At 42.6% G+C, this 14,437-nt stretch overlaps 2 protein-coding genes and 1 long non-coding RNA gene across 3 annotated transcripts; 1 reads left to right on the top strand and 2 right to left on the bottom strand.

Annotated features, from left to right (window-relative positions):
- Positions 1-5,199, bottom strand: nicol1 (NELL2 interacting cell ontogeny regulator 1). Its single transcript, XM_085451040.1, has 4 exons — positions 5,084-5,199; positions 4,736-4,879; positions 3,757-3,845; positions 1-928 (listed from the first exon to the last, which is right to left on the bottom strand). The coding sequence occupies exons 2-4, from the start codon at positions 4,845-4,847 to the stop codon at positions 857-859; spliced, it is 273 nt and encodes a 90-aa protein (XP_085307166.1). The 5' UTR covers positions 4,848-4,879; positions 5,084-5,199; the 3' UTR covers positions 1-856.
- A 1,888-nt stretch (positions 5,200-7,087) lies between these two features.
- Positions 7,088-14,271, top strand: nelfa (negative elongation factor complex member A). Its single transcript, XM_085451038.1, has 11 exons — positions 7,088-7,389; positions 10,276-10,447; positions 11,086-11,247; positions 11,433-11,522; positions 11,603-11,730; positions 11,852-11,921; positions 12,012-12,100; positions 12,196-12,304; positions 12,404-12,732; positions 12,821-12,920; positions 13,604-14,271. Exons 1-11 carry the CDS (start codon positions 7,180-7,182, stop codon positions 13,786-13,788), a joined length of 1,644 nt encoding a protein of 547 aa, XP_085307164.1. The 5' UTR covers positions 7,088-7,179; the 3' UTR covers positions 13,789-14,271.
- LOC146714672 (uncharacterized) lies at positions 7,186-7,842 on the bottom strand. Its single transcript, XR_014918838.1, has 2 exons — positions 7,679-7,842; positions 7,186-7,410 (listed from the first exon to the last, which is right to left on the bottom strand). It is a non-coding gene; the product is annotated as an uncharacterized LOC146714672 (long non-coding RNA).
- Positions 14,272-14,437: the final 166 nt, after the last annotated feature.

The raw sequence follows: 14,437 nt of genomic DNA, 5'->3' as shown, positions 1-14,437 counted from the left end.
TAAAGGTCATTCATTGTTTTTATTTAAAGGTGCAACAATAAGACAGTGAATGGGGCTCATTGTGACATAAATACGCTGTTTATTAACAAGCAACAGTAAGACAGTTACTATTTCTACTTCCATGTTCCCTGCTGCAGGTCTGTTCACCCCTCCCTCCCCTGCTTATGACTCCTCCGTTCCACATACCCGTCTACATGTACATAATCTATACATACAATCGATATTAACAACAGGTTAAATAAAAGTGCTGAAAATTCATGCTACAGTGCTGTGCTAAATCAAGACCTACGAGTCCCCTTTTGCAAAGAGGTAAAACTTCATTTCTTTACAAACGTTTCATTTGTAAACCTCCCAAACAATTCCTTTGAATCAGTCAATTACTGTCAGATTCCTAATAATAATTTAACTAACCGAAATCTAATGTTGAGCCGTTGAATGAACTCTGTGTGATGCTACAGTTCAATGTGTGTAAACCTTAACCTCGTACAAGACATTCAACAAGTTTACAGATACGTACCACATCCTATCCACATTATACAGTCGAAAAAGTCCAAAAATGTTTACGCTTTATAGGAGACACATGAGAACGGCTGTCAGTGAAAACAATCTAAGTTCACAGGTGTCTGATACACCATGTCAGCGGTATAAAAGTCATCCCAGATAAGGCAGAACGAAAGCATGCCTCGTGACTTTAAATCAGAGCTTCACTGAACAGTGACATGAGAGAAAACAAAATAAAGTGCCTATTGTGTGAATATGCAAAGATGAGAGCTGCTGTACATGAGCAGAGGTTCTGGACAGAGTTGTTTTTGAAGTGTGTCGAGGTGCTGTTAGAGCGGGACGTGTCCTCAGGAGCTCAGCGCAGCGAGTTGGTGGGCATACAGTCACACAGAGCCCTCCTCTCCGTCCTCAGCACCAGCGTCTCTGTCTGCAGCAGGAAACAAACAAACAAAAAAACCACAACATTTTACTACATTAAATATCAGGTTTCTGACCTGTTGTCTTCATCAGCTGCAAAATGTTCTAAAAAAATCAAATATTAAAACGTTTCATTTAAAGCATTTGATATGTTTCTATGTTCTATTGTGAATAATTGCACAGTATCCCAGTTTACTTCGATTAGGGTTTGTATTTCCCTGTGATATTTTGATACAATTATAATTTTACAGTTTAAGTTTTAACCATAGATGCTGCCACGGGATTTTTATTACATGACAGCTTTTTCAAACCTCGCAGATTTAAACAAATATAAGCCACAACATCACGACTGCAAATAAAACATAAACATCAACATAAAAGAAAACTGAATAAAGAGGTTTAACCGAATTACAAAGAATTTCTAAGGTTTACAAAGTGCTTACTGTCCATGTCTTGCACATCGTTTTTTATTCTGCTAGTCTGTAACTCTGCAGTTCAGTAGCTTATTGGAGGCTGGAAGGAACAATAGCTTCAGGCAGTTTGTTTTGCACTTTGGCCCTCCTGAGTCTTCTTCCTGATGGCAGAGGTTTGCCTTGAGAGGAAAGATGTGCAGTGTGCTTTGTTGCTTGTTCTGTAACAGCATGCTCACACGGGCTCTGTAAGGCCCGTACTCGTATTCCCATGACCTTCATGGCTGTTTTATCCAAGCCTGCTGTTAAGTTGCCAAACCATTGCAATTCCATATTTAATAAGGACGCTCTCTAGCATCAGCAAGCTCTGAATCACTGCTGCAGGCTTGCACACAGATTATTGATGTGTATCTGCCAACAGCTAAATATTTATATGAGGACGGCTGACAGTTATTGAGTGGATTCTGATGAGCACTGGTTCATGATCAATAACCATTTTCTCTGATTTAGTGATGCTTGGAATCAGACGATTAGTTTCACACCATTTTGATGAAGTTGTTCAATCTCATCATGGTACACAGAAGAATCCACGAGTGTCAAACATAATCAGCCCGGCATGGACTCCAATCCGAGGAGGAGAGCATACATTTTGGAATTTTAAATTATATTTTAATAGGTTTTGCAGCTTCTCCTGATACTACACCAAAGTAATTAAGTAATATAAATATTTAAAAAAAAAACAAATTGCAATAAACTCTACACATTTCTGTTTTCTACAATGTGTCTACAATAAAAAACAACATGCTATTTTCAGTGAAGTAACAGAAACTTTCTGTTTTCTTTCAAACCTCACTCTGTGAGGTATCTCACTCGGTTTTCAGAGAACTGGGGTTACATTAGTAACCGAACATTTTTCTTTAATCTTACATTTATATCTTACAGTTTAAATCATGCTGACACACTTCTTTCATTACTACAGCAGCATTTCTTTATCATGTAGAAAAAACTAAGAAATACTGTTGAACTTGCCCGTCGTTATACTTTTGATGTTTCATGGTCAGGAATAATGTGTCAACGTGTAGACAGATGATCCCTGTGAGCTAACAGTTCATGTTTCAGGCTGCCCTAAACTTTCATCTTCGTCAACATTTTTAGTCTTGGCTCTGTATGAAATCAAAAAGGGATTACTCCTGATGTGGTCCTCTCAGGCACAGAGCAGCCCCGCCCACCTGCTGTTTAAACGTTTTGTTTGCGATGGGCAGCCAATCAGATACAGAGCTACTCTAGTTCTAAGAACACAGCTGAAAACATCATAATGGATGCTGCTTAATCCACAGTCATATTAATATTAGTCATATTAGGATATGTTCTCCTACAGCAACTTGTGCACAGTGTAAAGTGTCATGCCACTTTCTCTCGCTTCGTTTCCTCCAGCCTCTCTGTGCGCCTGTGTTTGACTACAGGAGTGGAGTGAGGTGCGTGGGATGTCGGGTCACCAGCTGCCGCTCAGCACTTCCTGCCATAAATAAATCGTACCAGCTCCAGCACGCTGCCTGATCGTAGACTGTTCACTAGGTTGAGCACAGTTCTGCACATCTTACACCTCCTCTCTGTCTCCAGCCTCTACCTTCCTCCTCCTTCCACTCAGCTTTAGACTCTCCTCCTAGACCTTTCCCTTCATTTCCATTTGGACCAATCCATTTACCCCCCCCCCCTCCCCCCCCTTCCTGGCAACTGGCCATGCTGTTTGGGTCACAGTGGCTGGATCTAACTTATCTCCTTGTCTGTCAGAGTAATCGAGGGGTGCAGCGATTGTTTTCAGTCGCATTAACCTTCATTTCTTGGGTCCACACAATTAAATTATATAAACAGAGAATAAAAGTCATATCAGCTGATCCAAAAGCAGGTATGTGTGCCCTGAATTGAAATCAGTACTACAGTTCACACGTAAGCTCGGTGTGCTTGGAGTTAAAGTGTAAAATGTACAAATTCCAAAAGTATTTCACAACAATCCAAACTATAGCGACAAAAAAAAAAATCCCTATTCTTTGCAGCACAGGAATTTATAGGCACAGGTATTATGACTGCTCTTTGGCACAGTGATGGGAGTGTGTGGGTGTCTGAGGTCATTTGGAAAATGAAGCACAGCAATCTCTAAAAGCTGCGCTCCACAATTTTCATATCTAAAAACCAGGAAATAAATGAAAAAGGACTAACCCTGCGCTAAAATGCAGATGTAGACATTAACATATACTAAAACGTACCACATAATGTCACATTTACTATATAACAATATGGGAACTGATAGAAGCAGTTGCCACCCCACCACAAAGGCTCATGAAGATCAGTTATTTTATGAAATACATCAGCTGGTGCATGAATCTCTGCAGTAGTCTCTAGAATGAAAAGGAAATTAGAGAGGACTTACCCTGGCATCTAGGTTGAAAGCGGTCTTCTTTAGATCTTGCAGCGCCCTCTGCATAAACTCAAAGGCATGACAGTCCACACACGGGCGACCTGGAAACAGCAGAAATGAGTTCAGAAACAAAGGCAGCGGCGTGAGATACCAAGTTAGTACAGAGCCAGTATCACCGATACTTCTAAATGCAAATGATGTAGGTGGGAGTAGCATGCCGTGATTTATGAGGTGAATGTATCACTGATAATGATAATGTGAATGCAATTCAATGACCTCTAAATGACTGTGAATCTTGCTTTTTTCACTTTTTCATTAACACAACAGAACACACACTCATGGTTTTTCACATTTTGAGCCTGGATTTTTTTTGTATGTGTGCATGACTGGAAAGCATCAAATTAGACTCCAATTTAATGCTGATTTGGTGTGTTCTTGTGGCTGCAGACGTAAACTATAAAGTGTATTGAGTAGAAGTAGAGAATCAGTGACCTGACCCAGAGTCATCATTTACAAAAAGGAACCATAAATCTTATTAATGAGATTAGTCTGTAGCAGAAAGCGACTGACTGCTGTGCTTTGTCATCTTTGAATTGATCATTTATTTGAAGAAACAAATATTTTAAACAAATATACAGAATTTAGCTTTGTGGAAGTGTTCATCTAGATTTTTTTTCTCATCTAGCTTTTAATTTACAAACAACATAATCAAGCTTTTCTACCTGAGCATCCATGAAGTCACACTTATGTATATTTTCCTTCTAACCTGCTCGGTATGTGTGCCTTTAAGCAGCAGTGGAGGCCCAGTTTCATGATCCAAGCGTACATTAATTAAGATGACCTACAATTCCCTCAACAGCACCCCTGTGAGACCTGCAGTCATTAGACTGTGGAAAGATCACCGTGGCGGACACATACTCGTCTAAAACATCTCAAAACTTGTACTCAACAGGTGGAGGGAAAAATTAATCTAATTTTTAAATCCACCTACTTTCGGCAGGGATGACAGTCCCCGTCTCATGATCCGCATCAGCTGCCCCGACACAGACGAGCTGCAGCGCCAGCAGCAGCACCACTGCCTGCACATACCCGCTGGAAGCCATGGCGACGGTGCGATCACTTACTCACCTCTGATCTGGAGAGTACAATTAGGCAAAATGTATAAATTAAAGGGCAGAAAATGTCCTACACGGCCGTCAGCCAATCAAATGAGGGGGAAAATGATGGGCTTTGTTCAGATAATGCTCCAGTTTCCAACCAGTAAATGTTTGTATGTGTTTAAAAGCTCAGCCCGCACAGAGTAATTACCGCTTATCTGACCACCTGCACGGTAACCTACCGTCAATCGGCCGATGATGGTTTGCAGATCGCCAGATGAGCGCAAGATGCCCACCGAGTACTGTTGTATGGAGATTAAATTAGTGCGCATGCGTGTTGGTTGGCTGAAATTTTCTCCAGGGGCCTCGAAAACGAGACTTCCGGTGACAGCACTTAAAAAAATAAAAGCCTTGATGGGCAGTTTACCCGTAGAGTTTATTGATGGGTAGGTCATGCATTCATTAACAGGATAACAGACAGAGAGCTCGAGAGAGCAATATTTACTTAAAAACTCAATGTAAAAAGCAGTATAGTTATTATTATTAAAGATACCTCATTTGATTACCTACATTTTAGAGATCAATACTGCATTTTGTTCCGTAAATTGAGTGCAGTATATACATACATGCACAGTTTCAGCTATAATTCCAATATTTAAAATTGTGTATTTCCATTGACCTATTTTTACATTAATATAAATCAAATACAACTACATTTTTATGATTTTCTTTTTAAAATAGGGTGCGCGATTTACAGCCACGTTGAACAGAAGCACTAAACTGAAACAGTTAGTCTGTTACTGCAGCACACTGAATCTTCATGTTTTTGACATTTACATGTTTATAGTCTGGCATTAAATGAGGCGACTATTCAGTGTAAAGATATAGATACATATCCAATTAATATCCCATGTAATAAGTAAGAGCAAATAATAATTGACTATATACTTGTAAACAGCACAAATTAGTGAAGCAAGCTCATTTAAGATGTCTTTGTGGATCTAGAGAAAGTGTATATAAGGATGCCAGGAATAGCAGAGAAGTATGTGAGGGTGGTGCGAGACATGAATGATAACAGAGTGGTGGGTGTGCAGTAGGAGTGACGGATGAGTTCAAGGTGGGAGTGGGATTACATGAGGGATGGACTCTGAGCCCCTTCTTGTTTGCAGTGGTGACAACTGGGCTGACAGATGAGTTCAGGCTGGAGTCTCTGTGGACTATGATGTTTGCAGATAACACTGTGATCCATGGAGAGAGTGTGGAGCAGGTGGAAGTACGCACAGGAGAGAAGAGGAATGAAATCAAGTAAAAGCAAGGCACAATACATGTGTGTGTGGAGAGGTGAACATTTACAGATATTGAAGGTGGATGAGTTTAAATACTTGGAGTCAACCACCTAAAGCAAAAGACAAGTGCACGAGAGGGGTGAAGAAGAGAATGCAGGCGTGGTGAATTGGGTGGAGACAAGTGTCAGGATAGCAGCAAGAGTGAATGAGAAAGTTTACAAGAAGGTTGTGAGACCTGCTGCGATGTATGAACAGTGGCACTGACAAAAAGATGGACTCATGATGAAATGAATCCATCAAAGGGATGGCTCAGGTTCAGCACTTTGGATCTTTAGAGAAACAAGGTTGAGATGGTTTATACATGTGCAGAGGAGGGATAGTGGATATATTAGACAAAGGATGTTGAAGAGGAAAGCCCCAGAGAAGATTCATGGATGTAGTGAGGGAGGGCTGGTGTGACGGGAAGATGTCAGGGATACGGTGGCAGGTGAACTGCTGTGGCGACTCCTAAAGGTCGCAGCCCGAAGAAAACACATTTTAAGATAAGAGGACATAATAATAATATACTTTATTCATCCTAGAGGTGGGAAAGTTTAGCACAGCAAACATATGACATCGATTAAATGGGTTGGATGTGCTGTGGTTTAACATAACAGGCTGCTTAAATGCAGTAAAAGCAGCATAGCAAATATCGGGGACCAGTGAGAAGTGTGGCTGCCAGTAGTGTAGTAAACTGTGACAGGGCAGGGTTGAAATAACCTGTTACTATGACAATACAGATGTTTCTCTGCTCGGCAGATGTGTAGCACTGTATTACATGAGGTAACAAAGACTTCCCGCATCTGCCCTTGTTTACACCTTCCTTCTTAAAACTTTATTAACCACACACTGTGTACAGTTCCACACTTAAAGGTGGATTTCACCCGGTCTCCTCACGGCTCTGCGTTCACAATTGCCCCCCACCCCACCCCGGGTTATGGGCGGGGTCCTGACTGCTGTTTTCTTAGGTAGCCTGTTAAAATGCCCGAACTCAAAACACTTCTTTTTCCAAGATGGCGTCGATGAAGGACAGCGACACCGGCCTGTGGCTTCACAACAAACTAGGATCCACGGACGAGCTCTGGACGCCTCCGAGCATCGCTTCGCTCCTCACCGTGTCGGTTATCGACAACATACGGCTATGTTTTTCGAGCTTGTCGCCGCCGGTGAAGCTGAAACTCCTGCTCGGGATGCTGCACCTTCCGCGGAGGACCGTTGACGAGGTGGGTTAGCTCGATGTTAGCCTGGAAGGTACGATAAGTTGTTACCTCGGATACACGGCTGAGAAACGAGCCGATAATTGCGCTAGATTTTAAAAAGCACTGAGGTCCCTGTGACGGTTTAGTGGCATATTTAAAAGCCTAACAATATTAATAAACCTTTCCAGCTAACATTATGCTACCATATTTATCCGAAGGCTAACTGAAGAAGCGGCAAACTCGTTATTTCCTCGACATGCTCCCCATTTTTTCTTTTTTTAAACCCCGGCTTCAATGCACGAAACACTTTTACCCTCTAACGACAGGATGCTCCCGAGCTGACTTTACCCCTGCGCACATTTGTCTTTCCAGCGGTTGTTTACCGGCTACAGCGAGCAACGCTAGCCTAGCGGTGCTCGCACGGACATTGTGGTGGGATGGGCGGCTGAGAGCTGGCGTTAGGCTGGAGGGCGGTACTAGCTCCCGGACCCACTGATCACCTGTTCCCCCCGCAGGAAACGATACACAGCCGTCATTTGTGTGGCTTATATAGCCAGACTGTTCAATAACAAATGCAAAATTATTAAGCTAATTATTAATGGGGTTTCTTAAAACAAGCATTCAAGTGTGTTGTTTAAGTGAAATTGGCGGCTAAGCTCAGGAGTAATTTCCCGTATGCAAACCACGGAAGCTCTTGGCTGTTTTAATGCAAATATTTATTTTAATTAAGTGGTTTTGAAGGAGAGCAGCAAGTGTGAAAGGGAAGGTTTACTAGATGGTAGCGAGTCTTGCTATGATGAATGTTTTGGAACAGTGGCTCTGACAAAAACAGACAAGACCGAGCTGAAAATGTTAATATTTAGATAGAAATGAAAAGAAATCAATTGAGTTCAAGGCTGAGATGGTTTGGACATGTGCAGAGGAGGGAGAGTGGATCTATTGGAGAAAGGATGTTGAAAATGGAGCTGCCAGACAGGAGGAAAAAGAAAACGCCTCAGAAGAGATTCATGGATGTAGTGAAGGAGGACATGTAGTAGGTGTGGAGGGAGAAAAGGCGATGCTTCATAGACACAGGGCCACCAAATATTAATATTTTGTAGTTAAATGCCTTCAGCTCTTTTTAACCACCATCCTGAGATAACGTTAGCTGAGCAAACTTGCATTAAATTGGTTCAACTGTTTGAGAGCAAGCTAATGGCTCAGTCACAGGAGTAAAAGTAGTAGAGCTACCTCCTTATAGCTTAAAAAGAATTGATGTCTGCCTGGTGATTGCATGCAACAGATTATAACTTGTGGTTGCTCACAGCTTGAGGATCTTGCACTTATGACCACTTTTGATCACAAGGAAATTGCACAAGTCCCCTGATAGGAGGCCACCTTTCTGCAGACAGTCACAATCGTGCTTGGACTGACTCCAGTCACTCTTAGAGACACTGATCAAGGCTTGCAAATAAGTGCTGTCTAGCTTATAAACACAGACAGATTGCCAACATGCTGCCATCAGTCTGAATGACTCTTCGTCAATGAGCGCAATGCTACTGGCTGCCAGCTATTTGTGGGATACAACTGATAATGAAAGTTTAAATTTGAGGAAAAATTGCTAAATCACAATATATTTTGACGCAATATTCACCATATTGAAAAATGATAAAAAATTATGATATTGCATCGTGGGGTGTCTGGTGATGCAGAGGGTTGGTGTGACAGAAGAGGATGTTAAGGCTAGGGTACATGACAATATAGCTCATGCTGCAAACAATATCTCTGTGGCATTGTCTGCTATGGCCATAAAAGGGGAGAAACTCATGGCGTGGTCCTCATGCCCCCCTGACCTCAACCCTATTGAGAACCTTAGAGCATACTCAAGGAAAAGATCTATGAACTCAAGTTCAATGGATGCAAGAACTGCGAAGGTTCTATGAAAGAAGGGATCCCATGTTAACATGTAACTTGGTTTGTTAAGATGTTTTTGATTGAAACGGCTTTTGATTTCAGTAATGCTGCATATTGAGCAAATGACCAATTTTCAGTTCTTTACAACCAATAAAAGATTTTGAACCTGCATAATCATTTGGAACGGTGCATTTTGAGTTTACTTTTGCAAAAACATAGTTATCATTGTGAGGTTGCTCTAATGTGTGATGACTTGAATAATACTGACTGTCATTTGCATCGACTATGGAGGAAAGTCAGTGACAAATATCATTTGCAAAGTATTTTGGAACAGGGTTGATTTTGGCAACACTGAACCTATAAGTGCAGGGAGGTGGACAGACTCTATAGCCTTAACTCTGTCACGTGGATATTAACATGACTGCATTTAATGGTTGGTTGAAGCTGGCGTCCTCCTCGTGTTGCATGTTGGATGGCTTCCCTTTGATAAACATCACTGCACAAAATCAGGTTTCTTTGTATCCAGTTGTTAAAGTCTTGAAATCGCAGTTATGTGAATGTTTATTCATGCTGGATTTTCCAGAGATGGAGGAGGTGTGAATTTAAAAGATGGAAAAATGGAAAATACTCGGGGATAATAACTAGTATTCAGAATACTTTTATATTATTTCAGTCACACTCTGAGGGTTTGATTAATCTGGACTTTTTTGTCTGTACAGGAGTGATTATTTATCTTACAATTTGTAAAGTGTCGGGGTGGTGTGTGTCAGGTGTGAGCTTTTTTTAAAGAAAAAGTGTGTGTCTGAAAAGTTAAAGTGATTACACACACTCATATTCAAGCTGTCCGGGAGGATATGATGCAAGTTGTTTCTTCATGTAAGCAACCGGTGTTTTCTGAACCATGAGTGCAGACCAAAAATAGATTCACAGACTCGGTTGTGTGCTGTTAACCTGTGGAACTAATGCTAAAGTAACTACAGTGTCTGTAGGTTTCACTAACACCACCTTTCTTGCCAGATGAAGGAGGCCCTGTCGGAGATAATCCAGCTGGCTACGGTGGACTCAGAGCCCTGGGTGCTGATGGTTGCAGACATCCTCAAGTCCTTCCCAGAGACCGGCTCTCTGAATCTGGACTTGGAGGAGCAGAATCCAAATGTGCAGGATATTCTCGGAGAGCTCAGGGAGAAAGGTAGTTTTATATTCATTTGCATCATTTCCAGGTGAGCGCTGATGTCTTACACATTTAAATAAATGCAAGTGCATAGCTACAGTGTCTTTGCTTTAACTATATTCAGATGACTTGCGGAGCCATTCTGAGCCATGAAAACTACCCAGGTGGTTTCTGGTGTAGACGGATCTCATGTAGTACAGTGGTTTCCCCTCATGTTGTTTTATCTGTAAACTGGAAGGCAAGATGACCACAAGCAAGACTCAAAAGGTTTAAAGTGGAAGCACTTCTGCTGTTTTTTCCTGTCGCTGTATTTAGATTAGTGTTGATTGCAGAAACATAACTCCACGCTTTTATTTAAATTGTCATGTTTTGATATTTTACTTAAATATTTACTTCTATTTCATTTAAATTTAGTTCCTTAATTTTATATTAATTTTAAGTTTTTACTACTTGAGCTCTATTTAACTTATGCGAGCTGTCTTATATGTTGAATTCAATTTTTTTCAGCAGTAACAAAGGGATAAAGTATCTGTTAATGAAAAACACTCGTCAGCTCAGTGAGCAGAGTCGTGTTTTATATTGCTGACCAGCCACAGACAGAGGAGCACAGTGGTCAGTGCTGCAGTTAACATCCCCACCTTTCTCTTCCTCCTCAGTGAGCGAGTGCGAGGCGTCGGCCATGCTTCCTCTGGAGTGCCAGTACCTGAATAAAAGTGCATTGACTACTCTGGTGGGACCCCTCACACCTCCCGTCAAACATTTCCAGCTGAAGAGGAAGCCCAAGAGTGCAACCCTGAGAGCAGAGCTGCTGCAGAAATGTAAGTTCATTTAATAATGGCCAATACACACCACGTCCCACAGCTATGGGGGGGAGAGACCGTGGGGTGGGGTAAAAGATGTGCATTTGTGTTTGTTTTACTGTGCCTGCCAGATTGTGAGTGTCTGGTGTTCTTCAAAAATTGATTGTCCAACTTAACACGTTTTAAACCAATTTGTTTTATAGCTACAGAGACAGCCCAGCAGCTGAAGAAGACAGCCGGAGTGCCTTTTCATGCCAAAGGGAGAGGATTGGTCAAAAAGATTGACACCACAAGTAAGTAAAAAAAAAAAAAAAAAAAAGTCCTACTAAAAAAAGATTTAAATTATTTCACTGCATCCACGTTTGCATTACAGCTCCTCTCAAGGGGATTCCCAAAGCCCCATTCCGCAGCCCCACCACCCCCAGTATGTTCAGCCCTCCCAGTAACCGCACACCTATTGCTCCCGCACGGACGCCCCTGCGTAAGGAGCGGGGGGTCAAGGTAAGTCGTACCCAGTGTATCGTTTTTCTTACGGCTTTCATTCTTTCATCCTTGTTCTTCGCTTTCATTGAGCTCCTGCAGGATTGGAGTGACAGAGGGGTTTTTTTCTCCTATTGTTCAGCTGTTAGATATTTCAGAGCTGGATATGGTTGGAGCTGGAAGAGAAGCTAAGAGGAGGCGAAAGACTTTGGGTAAGTAAATTTACAGCCTTAGTTAGATTTTCTTGAGCAATAAAGTGTGACACTGTCGGTGCTTAACCTGTGCTTCTTTTTATGATATAGAAACCGAGGCTGGAGAGAAAGCAGCCAAAGAAGAAGCTGTGGTGGAAAACACCACACCCGACTACGCTGCTGGCCTCGTCTCCGCACAGGTATTTAACCCAACGTATATCTACTGTTCTCTGTCACACCAGCCCCCGTTTGCCTCTCTGCCATCGTAGGTTCACTCCTTTGTGTTGTTTCTCAGAAACTGGGGTCGCTGAACGAGAATCCTCTGCCGTCAACCAGCTACCTACCAGCCACACCCAGCATGGTTCCCTCCTCGTCTTACATTCCCAGCTCCGAGGCACAGCCAGGTTAGCCGCCTACCTCCCAGGGCTCAGCGCTTTCTCACTCAAACATATAAAGTAAAATTCCCTGCTCATGCGTTTCCTTCATGTCCTCCTCCTCCAAAGCCAATGCTGGTGGTTCGGGACGGGACACGCTGCAGGCGGCCCGTCAGCCAGAGGAGTCGGCGACAGCGACCACAGGTGCCAACGCCACCTTACCGGGCCAGTACAAGCAGAGACCGCCTATGTACAACGCGGGAACCACAGCAAACCCTGCAACTCCCACATCCCCCAGCACACCGGTATCCACCCCCGCCAGCAATGGACCACCAGCAGCTGCGACAGCCAGCCAGCCAGAGACCCCCACTCAGCCTCCCAGCACACCTCAGACCCCCACCCCGACAGCAGCCCCTACGCCACCACAGCCACAGCCCAAAAAGAACCTCTCGCTTACGGTAAATAAACACCATTTCAAGACTTTCAAAGTCAGAGGATATTAAAACGTCAGCTAAATTATCTGTCCCCACTGTTTCCGACCGTCAGAGAGACCAGATGTACGCCGCCCAGGAGATGTTCAAGACCGCCAACAAGGTCACGAGGCCGGAGAAGGCCCTCATCCTGGGCTTCATGGCTGGATCCAGAGGTATGAGAGTTTTTAGCTGCTTGATGCAAATATAAAAAACAACAGCTTTTTCATAAATGCATATTACTTCCTCACAGAGCCTGTATCCAAAAGTACAGATTATTTATCTAGTTTACCATTTTACCAGTTTTATTTCCTGTCAGACCCGTTTTCATTCACTTCACCCTTTTTTTCCCCTTTTTTGCAAATTAGCTTTAACACAATGTGACTTTGGTCACTAGCAGATTGCTGCAGATGCATGTTTGGATGGAAGATGGAAACTTGTCTGCAAACTCTCAAAGTGCAGTAAAACTTGGAGATTGTGCACCTTTTTAAATAAAAGTTAAACCTGTTGTAGCAGTGAGGCACATCTTCTACTATGAATGTGTTTGAACAGTCTCAATTTCCAGTTTGCATTGAATTCACCCAGCACCTGCCAGCATCATTTTTCCCAACAAATGAAGGTCAATAAGGTCACTGACTGGTCTCAAGGCCTGTGTAAATCTGAATTCCCTGTAGTCATTCAGAGTTTCCCCACATTTGCTGCAGGATTTTACAGAATATGTTTCAGTTTAAATGCAGTTTTAACTACAGTAGATGTCCCTCATAATTTCTCAGCATTTATGCACATCTGACAAGGCAAAAACTTAACCAGCCTACCACTCTAACTCCACCCTTCCCTACCCCCCATCCATTCCCTGCAGAGAACCCATGCCCGGAGCAGGGGGACATCATCCAGATCAAGCTGAGCGAGCACACAGAGGTTTTGCCCAAAGCCGACGGCACTGGCAGCACCACCATGCTGGTAGACACAGTCTTCGAAATGAACTACTCCACAGGACAGTGGACCCGCCTCAAGAAATACAAACCCATCACCAACACCTCCTGAGGCGATGCGCTCGCTCAGGAATCCCCACTTCAGACGTGTTTACGCACAGTTACAAAGTATTTGCATACACATTTGGGCCAAATCGAGCACGGGGAGGGTGAAAGATTGTCAAGGAGAGAAAGGTTCTCCCTTTTGCTGCACCTCCAAAATGTGGGACTCTTTGAAGACTTGCTTTTTTGGGGGGTTGTTTCCCTTACCCTTTTATTGTTTTTATGTCACTTCCGATTTCTGAATGATGCTGTTGACAGGAGAGAGATACGAGTTATTCTCACGGCAGGCACCTTTGAACATTTGTACTGAGGTACAAGCATGTCACGTGTTTAGAAAGACGACGAGCCGTCTGTATTTTTCTGTGCAAATGTGACGTTTGCAGCTTATTCTTCTACATTTCAGAACCAAACCATGTTTTGTGATGACACAGAAATTAACGAAGACGGTCATTGTAAAGATGAGATGAAATAAAGAAAAATAACTAGTTCTTAATGCTGTCCACCTCTGTTTTGGAGCCTTCTGGTAGATGTTTAATAATTTTTCATCCTTTTATTCCAAAAGAAGGGAAGAAAATAAAATGACAGACTCCAGCAGGTGTCTCTTTCTTACTCACTTTGACCAGTGGGGGTTTGTGTTTAACTTATATTACACCTTTAAA

This window comes from Copadichromis virginalis, linkage group LG3 (genome assembly GCF_057382275.1).
Source record: "Copadichromis virginalis isolate Kocher_CV1m ecotype Utaka linkage group LG3, C_Virginalis_male_GT1.1, whole genome shotgun sequence".
Classification (NCBI taxonomy): Eukaryota; Metazoa; Chordata; class Actinopteri; order Cichliformes; family Cichlidae; genus Copadichromis; species Copadichromis virginalis.
This window is presented reverse-complemented; position numbering and strand designations above follow the sequence as displayed.

What these genes read in the sequence shown, in the direction of transcription:
- nicol1 (XM_085451040.1), bottom strand. Translation starts at nt 4,847, where the DNA reads ATGGCTTCCAGCGGGTATGTGCAGGCAGTGGTGCTGCTGCTGGCGCTG. An exon ending in GACTGTCATCCCTGCCGAAA is followed by an intron (nt 3,846 to 4,735) that starts GTAGGTGGATTT and finishes TGCTGTTTCCAG; the next exon opens with GTCGCCCGTGTGTGGACTGT. An exon ending in CTTTCAACCTAGATGCCAGG is followed by an intron (nt 929 to 3,756) that starts GTAAGTCCTCTC and finishes TTCCTGCTGCAG; the next exon opens with ACAGAGACGCTGGTGCTGAG.
- nelfa (XM_085451038.1), top strand. Translation starts at nt 7,180, where the DNA reads ATGGCGTCGATGAAGGACAGCGACACCGGCCTGTGGCTTCACAACAAA. An exon ending in CGCGGAGGACCGTTGACGAG is followed by an intron (nt 7,390 to 10,275) that starts GTGGGTTAGCTC and finishes CTTTCTTGCCAG; the next exon opens with ATGAAGGAGGCCCTGTCGGA. An exon ending in CGGAGAGCTCAGGGAGAAAG is followed by an intron (nt 10,448 to 11,085) that starts GTAGTTTTATAT and finishes CTTCCTCCTCAG; the next exon opens with TGAGCGAGTGCGAGGCGTCG.